Below are 21,465 nucleotides of genomic sequence, written 5' to 3' on the forward strand. Positions count from 1 at the left end.
TCCATTCCCTCCTCTTCCTTTACCTCCCTTCCACCATTTTTCTTTCCCCTGCGGCCTCTTCTTCTCCCTCTATCTCTCTCCTACTCGGTCCCTCCCTCGTATTCTTTTCTTTCACGTCCCTCATTCTCTTCCTCCTTCTCAGTCTCTTGCATGTATTCTCCCTTCCCTCCTTCCCTCCCATCCTCCCTCCTTACCTCCTTCATCCCCTAGTTCCTTCCATCCTCCCTCCACACCTCCAATTCATTTTCCGTTCCCATGTCTTTTCTCTCCATCTTCACCCCTACCCATTCTGTCAACTCCTCTCCCTTCCCTCCCTCCTCCCTCTCTCCCTACCTCCCTCATTCCCTACCGCCTCTCTCCCTCCCTCCTCATTAATTCCCTCCACCCTCTTGCCCACCCATGTTACTACACCCTGCCCCACCCACCCACCCACCCAGTGCCCTACCGCAGACTCTTTCTTCTGAGTGTGACCATGGAGTATTTTTTGACCATTTATTATTGCTGAATGTGGCCATGAAGCGAGTCACACCACCATTTATATTATTTTATTTTTATTTAATTGTCTGTATTTTTTTTTTTTTTTTGGTGATTCGTACCACTATTAGATTTTATTACCTGTGTTCTAAGTGGCTTTTGATATTTCGTAACACCTCTTTGTTAGTGATTTATTCTGAACACTGTACCTCACTATCCTCTTGTATGTGACTGACTGAAACTGTGTCGTTATTTAAGCCACATGAATAACGTGGAAGAGAATGTTTAGGGGTGGTATGTGAAGTCCCAATAAATCGCTAGGAAAAGGTGTCACGAAGCTTCCTGTGCCACCTAGAATACGATCCCATGACTGCTGATTCAGGCCACTCAGCACCAGCCCATCTTCTCACCTGTGCCGTCACATTAATTAACTCAGCGCGCGGGTGTCCGTCAGCATCAGGGAAGTGGGGAGAGGGGGCGAGGGGGAAGAAGGAGGGATAGGGGAGAACGGGGGGTAGGGTAGGGGACGAAGGGGAGGTGAGGAAGAAAGAGGGAAATGAGGGAGAACGAGGGGAAAGGTAGGGGAGGAAGGGAAGGTGAGGAGGAACGGGGAGATAAGGAATGCGGGGGGAAGGGAAAGGGATGAGCGGGCAAATGGGAGGTGAGGAGGAAGGGGGGATAAGGAAGAGACGGGGGAGGGAAGGGGGAAGGGTGGGGGTATGAAGAGAGGAGGGTCAAGGCGTGTCAACCGTGTCAAAACAAGAGGTACACCGATCACCTGTTTTGTTACCTGGCCCACCACCTCATTTGCTACCTACACCACACCTCTTGCCATCTCTACCACTTACACCAGCTGTCTTGTTATTTTCCCACCTGTTGCGTCGTCTGTGCCACTTCTACCACCTAATTTGCCACCAACACCACTTATTTTGCCACCTACACCACTTACACCAGCTATCTTATTAACTGTACCACCTGTTCATAGTCTACACCACTACACGATCTGTTTTGTCGTCTATGCCACTTACTCCGCATGATTTACGGTACCTCACACACACACACACACACACACACACACACACACACACACACACACACACACACACACACACACACACACACACACACACACACACACACACACACACACACACACACACACACACAATCCATCCCTTACTAGATCTCCCTCCTGTCCCAAACAAAATCGTCGCTCATTACCAAAGATAAAACAACAATGAACACTCAAACACAAGAGGTTCTGCTATGACATCACCACTCCTCTCTCCTCTTAATAGCTGCACTCCACAACACAATGCTCCTATATCACCTCTCAAACGCCTCCTGAGAGCCACATACGTAAGAGACACAAGACGTCTGCAGGCTGACTTCATTGGTGACATCACGCCCCCTTGTCTTCAGATTGCGTCATGTAGGTTGGCTTTACTGTACGTGTTGATGGTGTAGTAGTCGCTTTACCTATCATCGTTATCGTCATCGTTATCTTTTACTGTCGTCGTCTCATCATTATTGTCATCATCATCATCGTCATCATCGGTAATGCTTTATTTTTTTTACTGTTGTCATCATCGGTCATGCTTTATTTTTTTTCATCGTCATCATGATCATCAGCATCATAATCATCATCATCATCATCATGCTTTTAACCAATCAAAGGAAATCGTGACAGTCAGAGGTTATTATGTCTCCGTTAAGGCTTTTGTTACGGTGAACTTTTACGTGTATCGTCTTGCCAGGTGTTTCAGTTTAACTCGCAGGGTTAATGTGTCCACAGGTTAGCTCTTTGTGCTAGGATGTAGGGGACGATTTCTTTCAGCCAAGAGAAATTCCATCAGTTACCCTAGGATATCGTTCATTTTCACCATATTTTATTTAAAGACGATTTTGTTCAACTGAAAGAAATCGTAGGAATCAGAAAGGGTCAGAGTGTTCACAGGATATCTCTGTTGCCTGTAGTTGGCATTGGAGAATTCGTAACGCCTTTGTGTCGGTGATTTGTTCTGTACTTTTCAGCTCAGTATCCCTTGAATGTTACTGATGCAATCCCTGTCGATATGAAACCTGTATAAATAACACAGCGGAGAATCTGCTAAATAAATCGCTAAGGATCAAGTGCTTCGAAGCTTCCTGTGCAACCCCTGAAGTATAGGATTTTACTTGCCAATTTTAACAGAGGGAAAATCTCTTGACACCCCACCCACATGACCCACCCACTTGACACCCCACCCATTTGACATCCCATCCACTTGACACCCCACCCACTTGACACCCCACCCACATGACACCCCACCCACTTGACACCCCACCCACATGACACCCCACCCATTTGACACCTCACCCAAATGAACCCCACCCACGACACCCCCTCACATGACATCCCACCCACATGACACCCCACCCACATGACACCCTCTGATCCCCTCGAACCGTGGCGTGGGAGGCGGTGGTGGGAGGTGTCATTTGATGGCCTAACCACACCTCACTCCTTAAGAATTATAAAGTCAAGGGAAGGAAATCAGAGGGAAGGTGACTCATACACTGGCTTACCCTAATCCACCGAGGCTTGTCTTAATCCGGCGTGGCTCTCTTTCCTTCCCCTGCTCTCTCTCTCTCTCTCTCTCTCTCTCTCTCATCACAGATTTTTACAAATTTTTCACCAAAGAAGACGAGACAAAAGAAAAGACCCTTTTTTCGGAATTAAAAGGCCATACAATTTGAAAAGACACGATTCTTTCTCAAAATTAGACACCTAGGTCACACGAAAACACTTTTTTTTTTTTTTTTTACGAGTGGAGCAAGGGAAAAAAGTCACCATGCATTGTCGCATTGTCACGAATTTGCCAACCAGATAACACGAAGACATTATTTTCCAATGACTATTATGCCAGAAACCGCCATAGCCCTCAGATGTCACGAATATTTGTCAGAAAATACGAAAATCACCCACGAACCCACAAGTTTTAAAGAAATGGGCAGCCACGAAAGTCAAAGAAACAGGAGCGGCCACCGTTTTCTTTTTATCCTGAATTATGCATCCCGGGGACACTTTTATATTTCAGCGGTGCGTCCGGCGGTGGTCCACTTGATATTCATAGCCTTATGTAAATTCAACACTTGGTCATCAACTTTCCACAAATCTGATTAACTGGCCCGGGGTACCTGCAAAATGAATATGAAGAGAGGAGGCACAGGGACGCTATTAATAAAGAAGTACATGAATAGATAAGTGAATTAATGAGATACAGGTCAATAAAGTAAATAATGTGTACCGGTAAACTAAAAATTACTTTGTTGCACCTTCATGCTGGTGAGGTAGGGTCATGTAGGGTTGGACAGGGCAAGGCAGGGCAGGGCAGGGCAAGGTAGGATAGAGGCAGGTGTGGCAAAGCAGCAGTGGGGGAAGAAAAGCAGTGACATACAGAAGGACACAACAGAGCAGGGTGAGGAGCGTAGTGGAGTGAGACAGACCAATATAAAACAGAAAGCAGCAGGAGATGACAGGGCAGGGTAGGGTGAGGGGAGGGAGGGTTAGCTCGGGGCAGGGTAGGGTGAGGGGAGGGGAGGTTAGCCCAGGGCAGGGTAGGGTGAGGGGAGGGGAGGTTAGCCCAGGGCAGGGTCAGGGCAGGACAAGAAACTCAGAAATGAAGATGGTACAGTATAATAAAACAAAGCAGGGCAGGACAGGGCGGCCAGGGCAGGGCAGGGCAGGACAGGACAGGACAGGGCAGGACAGGGCGGCCAGGGCAGGGCAGGGCAGGACAGGACAGGACAGGACAGGGCAGGGCAGGGCAGGACAGGGCAGGGCAGGACAAGAAGATGCAAAACAAAGCCGTAAGCCACAGTAACAAAAAGCATAGCAGAGTGGTGCAGGGCAGGGGAGGTGAGTGGAGCGAGACAGGCCAGGACAGGAAGCAACAGGGCGGAGCAGAGGGAGACATGGCGACATTTCGCAGGACACAAGGGACAGAAGGTCATGGTGTAAGTGACTAAGATTTCGTAACACCCTATCTTTAGCGATTTAGTCCCAGTATCCTCATGTTTGTCACTAATGCAAACCATGATGATATGCAAACGATAAAAATAGCTTACAGTGGAATGTCATGGTTCAGTAAGCTAACTAAATCGCCAAGGAAAAGGTATTAGGGAGCAGGGAAGGGCAGTATAGAGAAGGGAAATGCAGAGTAGGAAAGAACAGAGGCTTAGTGGAGAAAGTGCTGGGCAGGCCAGGACTGCGGAACACTGCGTATCTAGAGAGAGAGAGAGGAGGATGGATTCGTGTGTGTGTGTGTGTGTGTGTGTGTGTGTGTGTGTGTGTGTGTGTGTGTGTGTGTGTGAAGTGTCCCCTCCCCACACACACCTCCATCACCTCGCTGTCGGTACCGTCTGAGAGCAATAACAATTTTCCTGCACAAAGGTGTTATTAGTGAGAGGGCGGGAGTGTAGTGTATGTGCGAGGGGGATGGTACACACACACACACACACACACACACACACACACACTGTTTAGGTTTTTTCTCAGTGCTCAAAAGTCAAATAAGAACTGTTACAATCTCCAAACTTTCGCAGTGTCAACCATCATCACTTTTTTGCCGCCAGTGAGTATGGATTATACTGTATTCTCTCTTCTGTTTACCTTTGGGAGAGGGGAGAAGGAACACTACTTACGAGAGAGAGAGAGAGAGAGAGAGAGAGAGAGAGAGAGAGAGAGAGAGGTGGTGACAGGGTGGTAAAGGGTTGAGTGTCAAAGAGGCGACGGGGGTGCAAGGGATGCCACTCATACGTCACGTCTCTGACATCCTCCACACGGGCTTGACATCACTCCACTCTCTCTCTCTCTCTCTCTCTCTCTCTCTCTCTCTCTCTCTCTCTCTCTCTCCTGTGTGATCCGCCACTTACTTAATTTACATTTTATTTTATTTTCATTTGCTGTCTTTCTTAAGCCTCTTTCTTCTCTTTCTTTTATTGTTTATTTCTTAGTCTTTTGCGTCTTCTGGTTCTCACTCTTTTCCTCCTATTTTTCTCCTCTTTACACACTACTTTTCCCACTCCTTCCCTTCCCCCTCTCCACTCCGTCCTCTTTTTTTCCCTCCCTCCCTCCCACTCCTCCTCACCCTCCTCCCCTCCCCTCCCCTCCCCTTCCCCCCCCTCCCCTTCCCCTCCCCTCCTCTTTCCTTCATTTTTTATCTTCGTTTCACACTCTCTCCGTTACACTTACATTGAACCCTCTATCCCCCTGGCTACCGGTGCGTGTGCGTGTGTGTGTGTGTGTGTGTGTGTGTGTGTGAGAGAGAGAGAGAGAGAGAGGGAGAGAGAGAGATTGTACGTCTTGCGTCTGCTGTGGTTTTGCGTGTATGTGTGTGGTATGGTTGAGTGTATGTGTGTGGTTTCCTGTATGTGTAGGTGGTGTGTGTGTGTGTGTGTGTGTGTGTGTGTGTGTGTGTGTGTGTGTGTGTGTGGAGGAGGTTACTGGAGCGTTGATAATTATTTCGCTTTTTTGCCGAGTGAAAGTAAGAAGTTGAACAATTATGATTCTTGTACATAGTATTCTGAAAAAGTTGCTGGTTTCTTAATGTGACTTCACTCGGTGTCGGAAGGTAGTGTTCACCGTCTCTTTATGTATCATTATGAAGTGAATCGGTATAGGGTGAAGTATAAGGACTTAGAAGGGGAATAAGAGGGAATATAAGGGGTTGAAGTATTAGGGAGAGAGGGAGAAAGGTCTGATTGTTCTTAAATGATAGTGTGGGAAGTATTCGTGATAATTGCCCTAATAACTTCGAAATGTAATGGTCGCTTCTGTGAGGGTGGAAGAGTGGAGGGGGCTGAGGGGGTGGAGAGAAAAACTGGAGAGGAGGGAGTGAGAGGGAAAGTAGAGGAGAGGAGAAGGGTGGAGAGAAAAAGTGGAGAAAAGGGCGTAAGAAGGGAGGTAGAAGAGTGGGTGAAGGTGGAAGCGTGTTGTGGAACGTGGAAGAGGTTGGGTTGGAGATACAAGGTGGAGGAGAGAGTGGAAGATGGGGTGAGGTTGGAGGAGAATCGGGAAGTTGGAAGGGAGGGGTGAGAGTGGAGGAAGAGAGTGGGAGAGGGGATGGTGGTGGAGGTGGAAGGTGGAAGAGAGGGTGGATCTAGGACTGCCATCCACCTGTGCAATTAGTGTGTACACGTAAGAAGTATACTCCGTGTTGCTGATTACAGGTGTGTGACCCTATCGCGTTCCCAGGATGGATGAGAGCGAGAGAGAGAGAGAGAGAGAGAGAACAATATAGCTCGTGTTATAGGAGTACCCGGTAGTAAATATGGCAGTAAATAATGCTAATGAAGGTTGTAGCGATGTTGAATTGGTCGTGGTTTATATTGGCGTAGTGGTGGTGCGGTAGTGGATGGTATAGTAGTAGTAGTAGTGGTGGTGGTGGTGGTGGTGGTGGTGTCAGAGGTGTGGTTGTTGCAGAGTTGGTTGTAGCGGTGCGGTGAGAAAGTAGTGGTAGTAGAAACAGTAGCCTACCGTACGTTTTTAGTGAAGAGTAGCGGTAGAAGTAGTAGTAATAGTGTAGTTTCTGAGATGTGAATAGTGTAGCGAAGACGGTGTGGTGGGGCGATGTTGATGTCAGAGTTTTGGAGGGGCGGTTATTGTGTTAAAGACTACGGAAGGGGTTGCAGAAAAAGAAAGAAAATAGTATGGAGAGGAGCATGATAAGGCGTACGATGACATTCAGTAGTAGTAGTAGTAGTAGTAGTAGCAGCGTTAGAAATTGTGGTTACTTCCATGTGGTAGCGGTGGTGGCGGTGGTGGTGGCGAAGGAAGTTGTTATGGAGGGTGTGTGGCGGTAATGGCGAGGGTGGTGACGGCGGGAGGGACATAATAAATAGATAAAGAATGATGGAGTTCCCCAGGGGTCGCCATATATGCCCACACCGCCCGACCCTCCCCACCACGATAGATAACACGGGCGTTTTAGCGTTGCGTCTACTCTCTCTCTCTCTCTCTCTCTCTCTCTCTCTCTCTCTCTCTCTCTCACGCCTACATCATCGCCCAATCCTCCGTCATCAAGCTGCCCTTTCTCTAACTCATACCCCTTTACGTCGTCTCGAAACGGTGTCAAAGCCTAATGAAACCTGTGAAACGAATCAATAAGTATCACATGAATTAGAATCTAACTCTATCAGTTTGGAATTTGAGATGTGTGAAGGATGTAAGAACCAGAGGAGTCCTATTGTAGTTGGTTTGTTTTTATCTGATGGAACTGGGCAACCCTCACAACTTGAATATTAAGTTGTGGTTCATGAAATTCGATGATCCATAGATATTGGGTTGGATGGAGTGTCCTTGGTTGCTAAATAAATCGACCCTCCAATCTGACTACGCTTGGCCATCTGAAAGGAGTTAGGAATCTTTGGTAGGTTAAAAATAGACGCGCTGTAGTAAAAAAGAAAAAAAATAATTAAATAAGTTGGGATTTCGTTTCGTTAGTTCTGAGTTCCGAAAGGGTAAGGAAATTATTGGCTGGGATCCCACATTTTGCCTTCGCCTCAACCAAAACAAAGATGGCGGACACCTTAAAGTCAACAGGGCCTTCTCTTCTCGGGGGGAAAACTGGAGGCTGTTCTTGTTTTCTTAACCGGTTCAGCTCGAGGACGCCTTTATAGTTTCCCGTGCTTGCTAATTTCCCTGATCTGAGAGAGAGAACTGGTATATTTCTGTGCTCATAGAGGATTCGTTTTTAATGCATCGAGGGGGAAAGTGACGGACGTGCGCTAAGTGTGAAGTAGACGCAGTGGAGTAGCACCGGTAGTTGAAATTCTATCCCCGATTTTACCTTTATACTTTAAGGTTACCGATCAAATGCCAAGCCACGATAAATCAGCGGCACAGAGAGAGATGCGTGAGTGCTCCTTTGACGACAAAAACTACACCGCTTTCGTGAAGATATTTTAGAGCGAAGGAAACTAAAAGAAGGTATATAATCAGTGAACATCAGGTGCCGGAAAGGTGGTGAATATTCGATGTATTAACTCTTGCACTGTAAAAAAAGAAAAAAAATATCTTTCCGAAACTGAATATGATCGGCTGGTGTCTGGAAGAATAACATGCGAAAGTCTGCACATACAACATCAAAAGTCCTGTCGCCTCTCCTGTTTTTCTGTCCACGGACTATGACAATCAGAGTAGTAAGTCCGTAGCAAATGACGCCGATGACTTTCTGTAGCTTGGGCCAGTGTCATGAGTGTATTTGCTGAGGATTTAACACATTGACCACCAAAGTCCGTGCAGAGGAAAGCAGAAGAGGCGATTGGACTTCTGATGCTGACCTTGATTAGAGGTATATCGTAATTACCCTTAATACAGAGTGAAGGTAACCTGAACGATGAATAAATGAGAGTGAAAAATGGATGTTTGGGGGATGATGAACTTAGAGTAAACAGTAGGTTATACCCTAACTTGCGAGGACTTGAATACACAGTGAATAATGGATGGATAATATTTAAATAATGTACTAAATGAGTAACGAATAAATGGAGAAAGTGCCTAGACGGTACAACAAGTGGAATTACAAGTGGCTCTAGAGATTTCGTAGCTGATCTTATTGATTTTTTTCTGTACTTGACAGTTCATCATCCTCTTGTATTTTACTGATGCAGACATTGTCCCTACTAACAAAAACTAAATAACATAAAACAAGGATATAAAAAGAGTAATATCCACAATAAATCGTCAGAGAAAATGAGCGAGAAAATAATACCACCCTCAGGTAGAATGGCTGAATGATAATAAACATTGACAGTATAGCCCATCTTTGCATACGGGACTCGTACACCGGAAATCACGGTGAATAACACAAAGATCGAATAAATAACTGAATAACGGCATGCTTGTAAGGTCATAAAGTGCTAGGAAGGTGATATGCAGACGAAATATGGCCGTGCTTCCAAGAACGTGAATGCGCGAAGACAAGGTAAACAAGAAATGAATTATATGCCCCTGAAACGAATATGAAATGAACAGCGTGTAAAATAAATGATGAACATGTGCTCGGAGGGTGATAAACATGTTAAAAATATCCAGCCTCTCTCTCTCTCTCTCTCTCTCTCTCTCTCTCTCTCTCTCTCTCTCTCTCTGTCCACAGGTGATGTTAGGTCAAGTAAAAATAAAGGAAAATTGAATCTCAAACTACATTGTCTGAAAAAGTTAACTAAGTAGCAGCTGATTTTGTGTTTTTGAAAATTTAGTAACTAATTTATTTTTCTGATATTAACCAGTAGCTCTAACTATTCTCTTTTTTTATTTTTTCAGGGATGGCGGAGGGGAGCAGCCATTGTACAGGAGGTGGCGTGGGGGTGGGGGCGGCGGGTCTGAATGTGTCTCTCTCTGAACTCAACCCCCACTTCGTCTGTGTCCTCTGCTTCGGTTACTTCGTCGACGCCACCACCATCACCGAATGCATGCATACCTGTGAGTACCTTGTGCTTACCTGTAATCATCCATCCATACCCGTGAGTACCTTGTGTATACCTGTAATTGCCCATCCATACCCTTGAGTACCTTATTCATACCTGTGATTACTTATTCACTTTTCCCCCCATAACACCCGAGTTCTCAGTGCATACCTGTGAGCACCTTGTTTTTACCTATAATTACCTGTTCATACCTGTTGTCCCGATTAACACAGGTGAGATCTCCATTTATACCTGTTAATACCTTTTTTCTTTTACCTGGCTAGAGTTAGATCAGGACATTATTTAACCCTCTTCAGTTACCAATTTCGATTTGGATTGGGTGAAATCCCATAATACATGTGTCCCGTTTATCATTGATTCATTCATTTGAGAGAGAGAGAGAGAGAGAGAGAGAACTTTGAGGTGAAATCGCTCGTGAACTTCAATGAATCAGTCTCGAAGCTTTTGTGATTCGAAGACAAGGAGATTCGGTCTATGTGCAAGCCAGTCGCCGATGTTGACTTATGATTCCCATGAGGAGGCGTAGTCGGTCGGTAATGCAAGCAAACTGTGTGTGTGTGTGTGTGTGTGTGTGTGTGTGTGTGTGTGTGTGTGTGTGTGTGTGTGTGTGTGTGTGTGTGGTGGTAGGAGGCGTGGGAGTTGTGTTTGTGGGGATGTGTGTGTGGGGGGGGAAGGGGGCTAGGGAGTGTGTGTGGGGGGGAGGCTTTGAGACGTGTGTGAGGGAATGGTGTGTGTGGGAGAATAGACGGAGGGATTGGTATGGGAGTGGGGATATGTGTGTGTGTGTGTGTGTGTGTGTGTGTGTGTGTGTGTGTGTGTGTGTGTGTGTGTGTGTTTTATGTTTGTGAATGTAATATCTATTCTGTGAGACACTGTAGCAGAAATATACCTCTAATGCAACCCATCTTTTGTGTTTCAGTCTGCAAGTCGTGTATAGTGAACTTCTTGCGGACAAAACGTCACTGTCCCCGCTGCGAAACCCTCCTCACTAAGTCCAGGCCCTACAACAGTCTTAGGTAAGTCCAGATAAATGCCACTTACGATGGAAATATTTATCTTAAGGAAAAGTGTCAGGTACCAGGTAAATCTCAACACGTCCTTTGAAACTATAGATTGAGTTACAAATATTTTAGGATTGTATTTCTACCTAAAGGGAAAATTTGAAAGACGCACGAGTGATCTATTGTTAAGAATTTTTTTTTGGCAAAGATATATTTTCACCCTAAGAAAATAAATGAGGTAAAACACAACATTCCTGGGACAATATATGATACACATTATCGTATACTGATATTATGTACACAACACATTCTTATCGCAGACCCGTATGTTAAAACGAATATGTATTTCTTTGTTCCTGCCTTGAGATTTCATGACGATGGTACCCTTTTTTTAGTTCATATTTTTGCTCAACTACGAACAGTCAGCCTAAAAAGTATCGGCCATCTTACAACACCAGTCGTTCTGAAACGCGGAAGAAGCATTTTGATAAGTTGTGCACCCCGTAATTATAAGTGCTAATATTTTCCTTGGTAATTATTATGACACGAAATCTCATAAGTCATCATAGATTGAATGGTATATCACTTGAGGCAATATGTTAATAGGTTCATGTGCGTCTGCAAAACTCACTCATATTCACAACCATCGCTCCTCAGGTGTGTCATACTTATTTGGCTGACTGTACAGTGGTTCTCCTCTAGATTAAGGAAATCGTCTGTCGCTGGCAAGAATGAAATATGAAAGACCTCTCATCCTAGTGATGGTGTCAGTAGAGAGCTGGAGAACTATAAATATACCTGAAGATGACTTGTTTACCTTAGAATATTTTTTAAAGGTCTCAGCACGTGATAGGACAGACAGGAAGCACGTGTTCTTGTTTACAAACATTCCACTGGCCATTCATCAGTAACGCCAAATGGTTTTACAAATAGCGTGATGAAAAAAGCAGGGGTGCAGACGCCGTGTGTGTGTGTGTGTGTGTGTGTGTGTGTGTGTGAGAGAGAGAGAGAGAGAGAGAGAGAGAGAGAGAGAGAGAGAGGTGGAGAAGCTCTGGTAGAAAAGAAAAAGATAAATAGATGAATAGATACAGGTCGATACACACACACACACACACACACACACACACACACACACACACACACACACACACACACACACACACACAGAAATATGACGTACTGTAAACTTTTCCCACCTGTTTTTTCCACATCTTGAGCCCGTTTTCTTTTTTCTTCTTCTTTTTTTGCCCCTAAGGGAAACTTCATAAATCTGAGTCGAGCGCCTCTTGTGACGAAATGGTTTTACGATCCCACCCTCGCCTCGGGTTTAAGCTTCGTTTTTAGGTCTTTTTTTAAGTTTTAGGTCTTATCTAAGCTTACTTTAGGCGTTGTTAAGCTGGTATTGGATGTAGTCAAGCTTGGTTTATAAGTTTGTTTATTTTTTCGTCATTTCGGGTTGATTTGGCGTCTTTGACAAGTTGTGTTTTTAAGTTGAATTGTGTCTCGATAAGCTTTTCTTTTTTTTCGTATGAAGCTGGTTTTTCTTGTCTTTTGAAGCTTATTTAGAGGTTATTCAGATGGTTTTGGGTGAGGTCGTTTGTTTTTGGTTTTGTTACGTTTTATTTACTTTTGTTTGTTTCAAGTTTGTGTTTGGCACTGTGAAGCCCCCTCCCCCCCTTTTTGCAAAATTTTACTTGAGGTTCGTACAGCTGTTATTGGGTATTAAGGTGCTCATTTTTTGTTTCGTTGATTTTATTTATTAATTCATTTATTTGTGTATTTATTATTACCGGTAAATACTGGGGCTGTGAAATGGCTTTGGACAGGGCGACATGGAGGCGATTTGCTTGCAGCCACCCCTTACGGGATTGAGGCGTCTGGCATTAGATAGATTATTATTATTATTATTATTATTATTATTATTGTTGTTGTTATTATTATTATTATTATTGTTGTTATTATTATTATTATTATTATTGTTGTTGTTGTTGTTGTTATTATTATTATTATTATTATTATTATTATTATTATTATTTCCCGTTACGCTGCTTTCATGGTTCGTAAGTTTGGGTTTTTTCAAGTTAGTGTTCATCTGTTTTTTCTTATTATTTTGTCTTCCTCTCATCCTCCACATCTCCGTCAAAACAAAGAATCTTAAAGCTGAAACGCCGCGAGGCCGAGAAAGAGGAAAGAAGCGAAACAAATGTGTGTGTGAGAGAGAGAGAGAGAGAGAGAGAGAGAGAGACGAGACGAGACGAAGCTAGATCTCAAACGAACGAAATAAAAATATCTCACTTTGGCAGCGAGAGATATCCAAAGCGAAATCTCTCAGACGAAAAGAGGCGAAAGTGAGGGAAGCGAAAGGAAAGAAAAAAAGAAAAGAAAAATCGGGGACGAGGAGAGAAAAGAGATCTCAGATTTTCTGAAACGAGGCAAAACGAAAATTTGAGGTGCGTGGAAGAAATATAGGTAAATACGAGAGAGAGAGAGAGAGAGAGAGAGAGAGAGAGAGAGAGAGAGAGAGAAGACGTAGCTCTCTGATAGGAAGCGAAGAGAAATGAAACGAAGCAATCCGAGACGCAGGGATACACAGAAAATACGGCATGTAGATCACAGACTCACAGACAGTTAAATAAAAATGCGGAGAAACAAAGAAAGAAACAAAAAGAAAGCGAAAGAATAAACAACCCAAAACGAACCGAAACGAAAGGAGACGAAAACGATCGAAAACCCCGTGGAAGAGAGAGAGAGAGAATCTAAGATGCGTGGAAGAGAGGTAGAGACAATCCAAGACGCGAGGAAGAGAGAAAAGGAGAGGTAGAGAGGGGGAGAGCGTTGGCGGTTCGTCTCAATAAATCTACTTGATGTTGCTGTGGCGCCCCCAGGTAGTTCAGATGGATCGTTTATTGCATTTTCTCTGATTGGGTAAACATGCCAGCCTTGTCCGGGATGCTAGCTCGCGGGAAGACGCCTGCCTCGGAATGTGTGAGGAAAAGAGGAGAGGAAATTCGTGTTCAGATGCGGGGATAATATTGTCAGTCCTGTACCTCAGATTAAGAAAAAAGTATCGTGTTTAGAAGAGGCTTGGAATGTAAGAGAAAAGAGGGAAGGAAGCTCTTGTGAAGATTAGGAGAAATATCTTTGCTTCTCTACTTCAGACTGGGAGAATTATCAGTACCCTATTCAGATGAGGAGAAATATCAGTATCGTGTTTAAATAATGAGGAATACCAGTAGTGTATTACGTTAGCTACTGATCTCACGGGTTAACGATATGTATTGTTACATTTTTTGATATTATATATATTCGAATCACGACATAGGTTAGACTGTTCTCTGCCTGATGCCCAGCAGTTTTCCTTCGTGCATCATATAATGACTGTAGCAGTGTGAGGTATGGCGTTGTGAGGTGTGGCAGTGTGAGGTATAACAGTATGAGATAAAGCAGGGTTAGAGGCAGCACTATGAGGATCGGCAGTGCTATGCGGCAGTGTGAGATGTAGCAGTATGAGGTCCAGCAGTGAAGTGTCGTAGTGTGAGGTGTGTCAGAGTGTGGCAGCATCTTCAAAACAGCGACCATCCAAACACCCCCGCGTAGAATAAAACCAGAGCGCCCCCTTTTCCATTTTTCCCTTCGCTCTCTCGGTGGCATCCATCAGCGGGCCATTGTCGCTATGCAAATCAAGGCTATAGCTCGCATTTTTCACATTTTCACACCCCAAGACACACACAAGGGCAAAGCTATGGGGTGGCGCAGGGCAGCTATAGAGGCCAAAGCTATAGACTCGTTGGACAGATATAAAAGGGCCTGCGAAAAAAGAAAAAAAAAAGCTGTAGACGGCGCAAGACAGCTATACAGACTCCGGGATAAAGCTATATAAATTCAGGACAGCAAAATTATAGATGCATCTAGAACGAAGCTACTCAGTGGACAAAGCTATTGCAGATGCAGGACAAAATTATCGACTCAGGACAACAGTATAGGCACCAGGACACTTACAGACTGCCAGGACAAAGCTATAGACGGCCAGGGCAGGTGTATAGGATCAAAATAAAACTTAAATGACAGGATAGAGCTGAAGAATCTTAGAGCTGTTACAGAAGCCTCCGGGACACATTAATAGAGCTTCCAGGACAGCTTTACACAACAACACAGGTATAGAACCGCCAGGATAAAATTAAAGCGTAGATACCCAGGACAGAGCCACAGAACCCAGCTCTGTGGTTAACTAGAGTATTTTGAACACTCGTACTTCTATGGGGAGGTGGGGGGGGGTTCCTGGGCCTAGTAAAATCGTCTTGGGGTAGTCATCATCTTATATAAAGTTCGTAAGTCAAGATAATATACAAAATGCGTAAGTGAAAAAACGTTCGTAAATCAAGGTGAAGTACGAAGTTCTTAGATGGCATTCAAAAGGATAAGTTGGATCAGGTGCACGTGTGTGGGTTGTTAATAAGAGGCGCCCTGTATAGGTAGGATCCACAGGTGTTATCTCTCTCTCTCTCTCTCTCTCTCTCTCTCTCTCTCTCTCTCTCTCTCTCTCTCTCTCTCTCTTCCCACCCTCCCATCGATCTCAAGACTCAACAGGAAAACAAATGAGGATTGATGCAATATTCAATGGTACTTGTGTTGGGTTAGAACATTTCTTTATTTCCCCTTCATTTTCACCATTCTCGCTCCCCTCCTTCCCCTTCCTGTTTCCCTTCCCTTCTCCCCCTCTCCCTTCCATTTTCACCTTTCTCTCTCCCTCCTTTCCCTTTCCTGTTTCCCCTTCTCTTCTCCTCCTCTCTCCTCATTTCTCCCACATTCTCTTCCCTTCTTTCTCTGGCGTCCCATCCCCATCCCTTTATAGTCTCTCCCCTTTCTTCTACCCTCTCTCTTATCACACCTTTTTTCCTCATCCTCCTCTCTCCCGTACCCCCTCTATTTCTCTTCCTTTCCCCTCTTCCTCTCTCCCCTCATCCTTTCTCCCCCTTTTTCTCTTCTTCCCCTCCCCTCTCTCCTCTTCCTCTCCTCCGCCCTTCCTTCTCCTACTGTCTCCTCTTTCCGTCAGTTGTTCTCTCTCCATTTGTCTACGCCTTTTCTTCCTTCTCTTCTCTCCTGTCCCCTTCCATTCCTCCCGGATCGCTCTGCTAGGGAGGAGTAAGGGGGAACAGGTAGGAAGGGAGATTTTTAGAGTTCCAGCAAACCGTCATGATTTGCTCCGATGGTTTCAAGGTTGATATAAAAACTAGACTGGGATTACGGTTTTGTGTATTTGTTGAGAGAGAGAGAGAGAGAGAGAAAGTAGGTTATGCCTGTGAGTGTGTATATATATGCATCTGTGTTTATGTGTAGTGTGTGCGCGCTTGTGTATATGTGTGTTTTTAAGTGTGTACGTGTTTGTGTTTACATCTCCTGCCACCCACTTCTACAGCCAATCACTTATCCCTTTGAACCCGGCGACGCTATTTTTACACTATGCACGCACCTTCCAGACGATTTTATTCAAGAAAAAATCCTCGTGCTGAAGGGGATTTATAGCGGCCATATTTGACACCGGTTCGACAAGCTTATCCTGTGCTGAATAAAACCGTCTGGAAAAGGCATCCTCTTAGTGAATGGGTTGCGACCTCCATTGAATGATGAATAATAGCTGTGGAATTAGTCAGACCTTCCTATATATGGTAAATGAATGATAAATGAATGCATAATCCAATACGTAAATAAGTGATATGGTTGCTCAATATCCCATTCATAAAATTGATAGTGTTTTGTTTGGCCTTAATATTTCATTCATAAAACTAATGTGAGTAGGTAATGGGAAAATAAATAAATAAATGAGGTTGGGATAGATACGGCAATTAAATAAATGAATAACTGTAATGGGCATGCTCACACTCCCATTCATTTATAGTGAATGTAATGCCCGGGCTGTGTTTCATTCATGCAAATAATGCGAGTGGGTGGTGGAGGGTTGTAGTAGTAGTAGTAGTAGTAATAGTAGTAGTAGTGGTAGTAGTAGTTGTAGTAGTAGTGGTAGTAGTAGTGGTGGTAGTAGTAGTAGTAGTAGTAGTAGTAGTAGTAGTGGCAGTAGTAGAGAGAGAGAGAGAGACAGAGACAGAGAGATCATTACAAAGTCCACATCAACACCACATCCCACACATTTACTCACGTCAATAAAGTAACCTCAAACAGATGACCTTTTACGCTGTCTCTACCACCCACTCCCTCTTTTTCCTCTCCACCCTCTCTTCTCCGCTTCTCCTCTCCCTCCTCTTCTCTTCCCTCCTCTTCTTCCCCTCCTCATCACCCCATCCATCCTCTTCCCCCTCTTTCCCTTTTCCCTTCCTTCCCCACTCTTCTTTCATTTCCCCTTGTCTTTCCTTCCTCGTCTTTCCTCCTCCCTCTTTCTCTCCCCCTCTCCCTGCCGTCAACTTCCTTTTTTTTTTTTCACCTCCTTATCTTCTATTCTCCACTTTTTATCCGCCTCTCTCCCCTTACCATATCTTCCATTTCCTCCTTCCCCCTTTTGGAGCATTCACCCTTTTTACCCCCTTCCTCCTCCTCCTCGTCCCTCACCTTCTCTTCTCCTGTCTTCCCCCTCCTTCCGTATCAGTCGGTATTGGTAAAACACACACACACACACACACACACACACACACACACACACACACACACACACACACACAGTATAATACGTGGGGACAGTATCAGAGTCATGCATATGTGAGTCGGTCATGAATTAATAACAGTCATGATCATTCACTCAGCAGCTTACTGGATTTTAGCACCACACACACACACACACACACACACACACACACACACACACACACACACACACACACACACACACACACACACACACACACACAGTCAACGCATACTTTGCCACCATAAATATACATAATACATACGAACCTCCACCTACATACACTGATGCACGCACGTTTATGCATACACGCATTCTCTCTCTCTCTCTCTCTCTCTCTCTCTCTCTCTCTCTCTCTCTCTCTCTCTCTCACCTTAATCAACCTCTGCCTCGGTTTAGTCCCCTGGAGTCTTACAAAAACACCGATTCACCTTCCCTCATTTCCTTCCTTTTCTTCCTTATCTCCTTCCTTCCTTCCTTCCTTTGCCCTCTTTTTTTTTCTTCCGTCCTTCTTTCTTTCCTTCCTTCTCATCCGTCCTTCTTTCTTCCTTTCTTTCCTTCCTTCCTTCCTTCCTTCCTTCCTTCCTTCCTTCTTTCCTTATCCCTCCTGTTTATGTTTTTCTCTGTCCCCTTCCATCTCTCTCGTCTCATCCCTCTCCCTTTGTGCCTTCCTCCCCTCCCACCCCCGAAGCTCAAAACCCTCCCTCCTTTACACTGCCTCCCCCACCTGTGTTCCCCTTCTCCTTTCCATCCTCCCCCTCTTTCCTTCCCTTTCCTTCAGCTCACTACACCTTTCCACTTCCCTTTCCTTCCTGTTCTTACGCTCCTTCATTTCCCTTCCTTCCTCCAATCCCTTCCCCTCTGTCCTCAGTCCTTCCCTTCTTCCCTCGTTAATTTCCTTCCCTTCTTCCCTCGTTAATTTCCTTCCCATGTCCCTCATTCCCCTGTCCCCTCCCTTGCCCTACCTTTTCCCGATTCCTTCCCTCCATAATGTTCCTCCCTCCACTTTTCTGTCTCCCTCCTCCTCCCCCACCCCCTCCCCTCTCCCCTCCCCCTCCCCCTCTCCCTCTCCTCTCCTCTCCCCCTACCTCTACCTCTACCACCGCCGGGTTTATGATGATTACCGCGACAGAAAAAAAAAAAGAAAGAAGAAAAAAAAAAGCGTCAGTTTATTAGTCAGCGTCCGTGCTTTTGTCAACTGGCCAAGCTTCCGGTCCTCCTCCTCCTCCTCCTCCTCCTCCTCCTCTCTCTCTCTCTCTCTCTCTCTCTCTCTCTCTCTCTCTCTCTCTCTCTCTCTCTCTCTCTCTCTCTCTCTCTCTCATTTACCTTTTTATACCTGCCAGCCCCTTCGTGTTTTGTCCCCGCTAATTACCTGTACGTCACCTGGTGGGCGTTGTTGGGAGGCTGGCTGGGTCTGAGGAGGCTATGGTGTTGAGGGAAGCGCAAAAAAAGATCTTGAAGGTTGATTTGAAGACGGTGTGTAATTCGAAGACCAAGCAAGACGGACATATAAACCTTTCGCCTTTATTTTTGCACTTAAGAACTTTATTAAGGAGTGGGATTCTCAGACTTTTTAACGATCTATCTCGTGTCGTAACTTAAGATATAATAAATGATGTTTATGTATGGCTGTAGACTGACGCACAAACAGTCATCACAACGCGCTAGTCTCACGTGCTTTATTTACACTACAAACACTCCCTGATCCGTACATGGCCAGTTTGGGGAAGGGTACGTTCCGGCTGTCACTTTTCCTCCCAGTATGTCCGTTCTTGATACAGAAGTCGAGCAGGAAGGTGAATATTGACGTTAAAAAATGAGGTATGAATGTATGGAGGTGGAAGGTTGGGTATGAACACGTATAGCTTGCCCTTATCCCTTCCTCCCGTAGCATTCCACCCCACACAGCCATACCTGTACCTTCTAATTTGTCTTGCACCTTTGCCCTTACCTGTGCTCTCCGTTCATGTACTCTTACTCTTCATCCTTCCTTCACCCTAAGTACGCCTGCCCTAAACTTTGCTTCTCATTTTTCCTCTTTCAGTCCGTTGCTCACTTCCACTTCTTCATTTCCACGTCCACCCCAGTTTCATCCCCGCTCTCCCCTCTGTTTCATCCTCACGTCTGTCCTCAACCCTGCACCCGCTTCAGTTTCAGACTCACCCCTACCCTCACCTTTCCCCCAGCATTCATCCCCAGCTTCTGATTTACCCTAACTGTCACATTTCCCTTCCCCTTCCCTTCATTCCATCCTTCTAGGCTTTGCCCCAGCCTACCCCTACACTCACTCATTCCTACTTTCTCCTCGTCCCTCACCCTTGCCTCCCCCCTCCCCTCCCCTCCCCTCCCCTCCCCTCCACTCCCTTCCCCTCCTTTTCCATCTCTTATACCCGTACCCCTCCTCCCATTCCCTCCACACCTCTACTTTCCCCTCATCCTAATTCTAGTCTCACCTTTGCGCCCAAACCTACCCCTACCCAACCCTAACCCCATCCCTCACCCTTTCCCTCTCCCTCACTCCCTTCTCCCTTTACTCCTACCTTCACCCCTACTCTCCCCTCTCTCCCCTCCCTCACCCCCACCTTCCATGAGAGTCGGCGTGTGTAGACTCCAGACATTTGCGTGAGCGGATGGGGACTGAGGTGTTTTTTTTTTTTATCTTATACACGCGAAACCAGTAAGCTGATTTAATCTCTCTCTCTCTCTCTCTCTCACACACACACACACACACACACACACACACACACACACACACACACACACACACACACACACACACACACACACACACACACACACACACACACACACACACACACACACACACACACACATGTTCTGCCGTGTTGAGGTCCTTGTTCCCTTGCGCTCGTGGCTTCTCCTTATTTGTGGGGATTTTTTCCTCTGTGGCGAGAGATGTAAGGTATATGAGTGTGGTGCGTGCTTAATTTACTTTCTTGTTCCTTTCGTTCGGCCTTTATTAATTAGTAGTAGTAGTAGTAGTAGTAGTAGTGGTAGTAGTAATTCAGTGGATAAGATGCTGCTGGTACTACGGCGGTTTTCCATTCCTTTCCTTTTCTTTTTTTTCTTTCTGTTTTTTGAGTGGTTTTGAGGCTGGTTAGGTGGTGGGGTTTGTGGCTTGGAGGGATTTATTGGCCTCTCATCAGCGTGGTTTTTTGCGCGATGGGAAATAATGAACTTTTTACGACGACGACGATGAGTGCGGTTTGTGAGACATGACCTGAAGGGGGATGTGTGTGTGTGTGTGTGTGTGTGTGTGTGTGGGGAGGGAGAGGACGCATATGTGTGTGAGGGAGGGATGTGTGCATAGAAGGAAATTGTGTTGAGGATGGGTGAGGTAGTGTGTGTGTGTGTGTGTGTGTGTGTGTGTGTGTGTGTGTGTGTGTGTGTGTGTGTGTGTGTGTGTGTATACGGCGTCAAGTAAACATAATCAGCGGTGGTCCGAGGTTCTGGAGGAGACGGGGTTCACGCTCAAACCTCACTTAGAGATTGAACACTCTTATCATTTATTGTTTAAGAAGACAGTGAATTATCTAACAAGTCATTAAATCACGTAGCAGGTATGGGACTAAATCATATCATGTGTGTCTTTAACCACGTGAGGAGCACTGGTTAACCTTTGAATCATCATCATCATCATCATCATCATCATCATCATCATCATCATCATCATCATCATCATCGTCGTCATCATCATTTTCTTCTTCGTCGTCGTCGTCACCACCTTCGTCTTCTGCCCAATAATTAGACTGTACCGTGGCGAGGAAAATTATAAAGTGAGAGGGAAAGCGTAAAATCAGAAATACCTGTAATTATCATCGCCGTACCTAGTGACAAAAGCCTTATATCCATTCACTGTCATTC

The 21,465-nt window shown here is 45.2% G+C and overlaps 1 protein-coding gene across 1 annotated transcript in view; it reads left to right on the forward strand.

Moving 5' to 3' along the window:
* Nucleotides 1-21,465, forward strand: part of LOC145413769 (uncharacterized) — a 181,653-nt gene that overhangs the window by 88,797 nt on the left and 71,391 nt on the right. The window contains exons 4-6 of the mRNA XM_080283425.1: nucleotides 1,773-1,906; nucleotides 9,782-9,940; nucleotides 10,865-10,961. Of these exons, the coding sequence (XP_080139551.1) occupies nucleotides 1,773-1,906; nucleotides 9,782-9,940; nucleotides 10,865-10,961 (390 nt within the window). The remainder of the gene's footprint in view (nucleotides 1-1,772; nucleotides 1,907-9,781; nucleotides 9,941-10,864; nucleotides 10,962-21,465) is intronic.

Source organism: Coenobita brevimanus, chromosome 97 (genome assembly GCF_032717465.1).
Source record: "Coenobita brevimanus isolate Jiangsu-jjx chromosome 97, ASM3271746v2, whole genome shotgun sequence".
Classification (NCBI taxonomy): domain Eukaryota; kingdom Metazoa; phylum Arthropoda; class Malacostraca; order Decapoda; family Coenobitidae; genus Coenobita; species Coenobita brevimanus.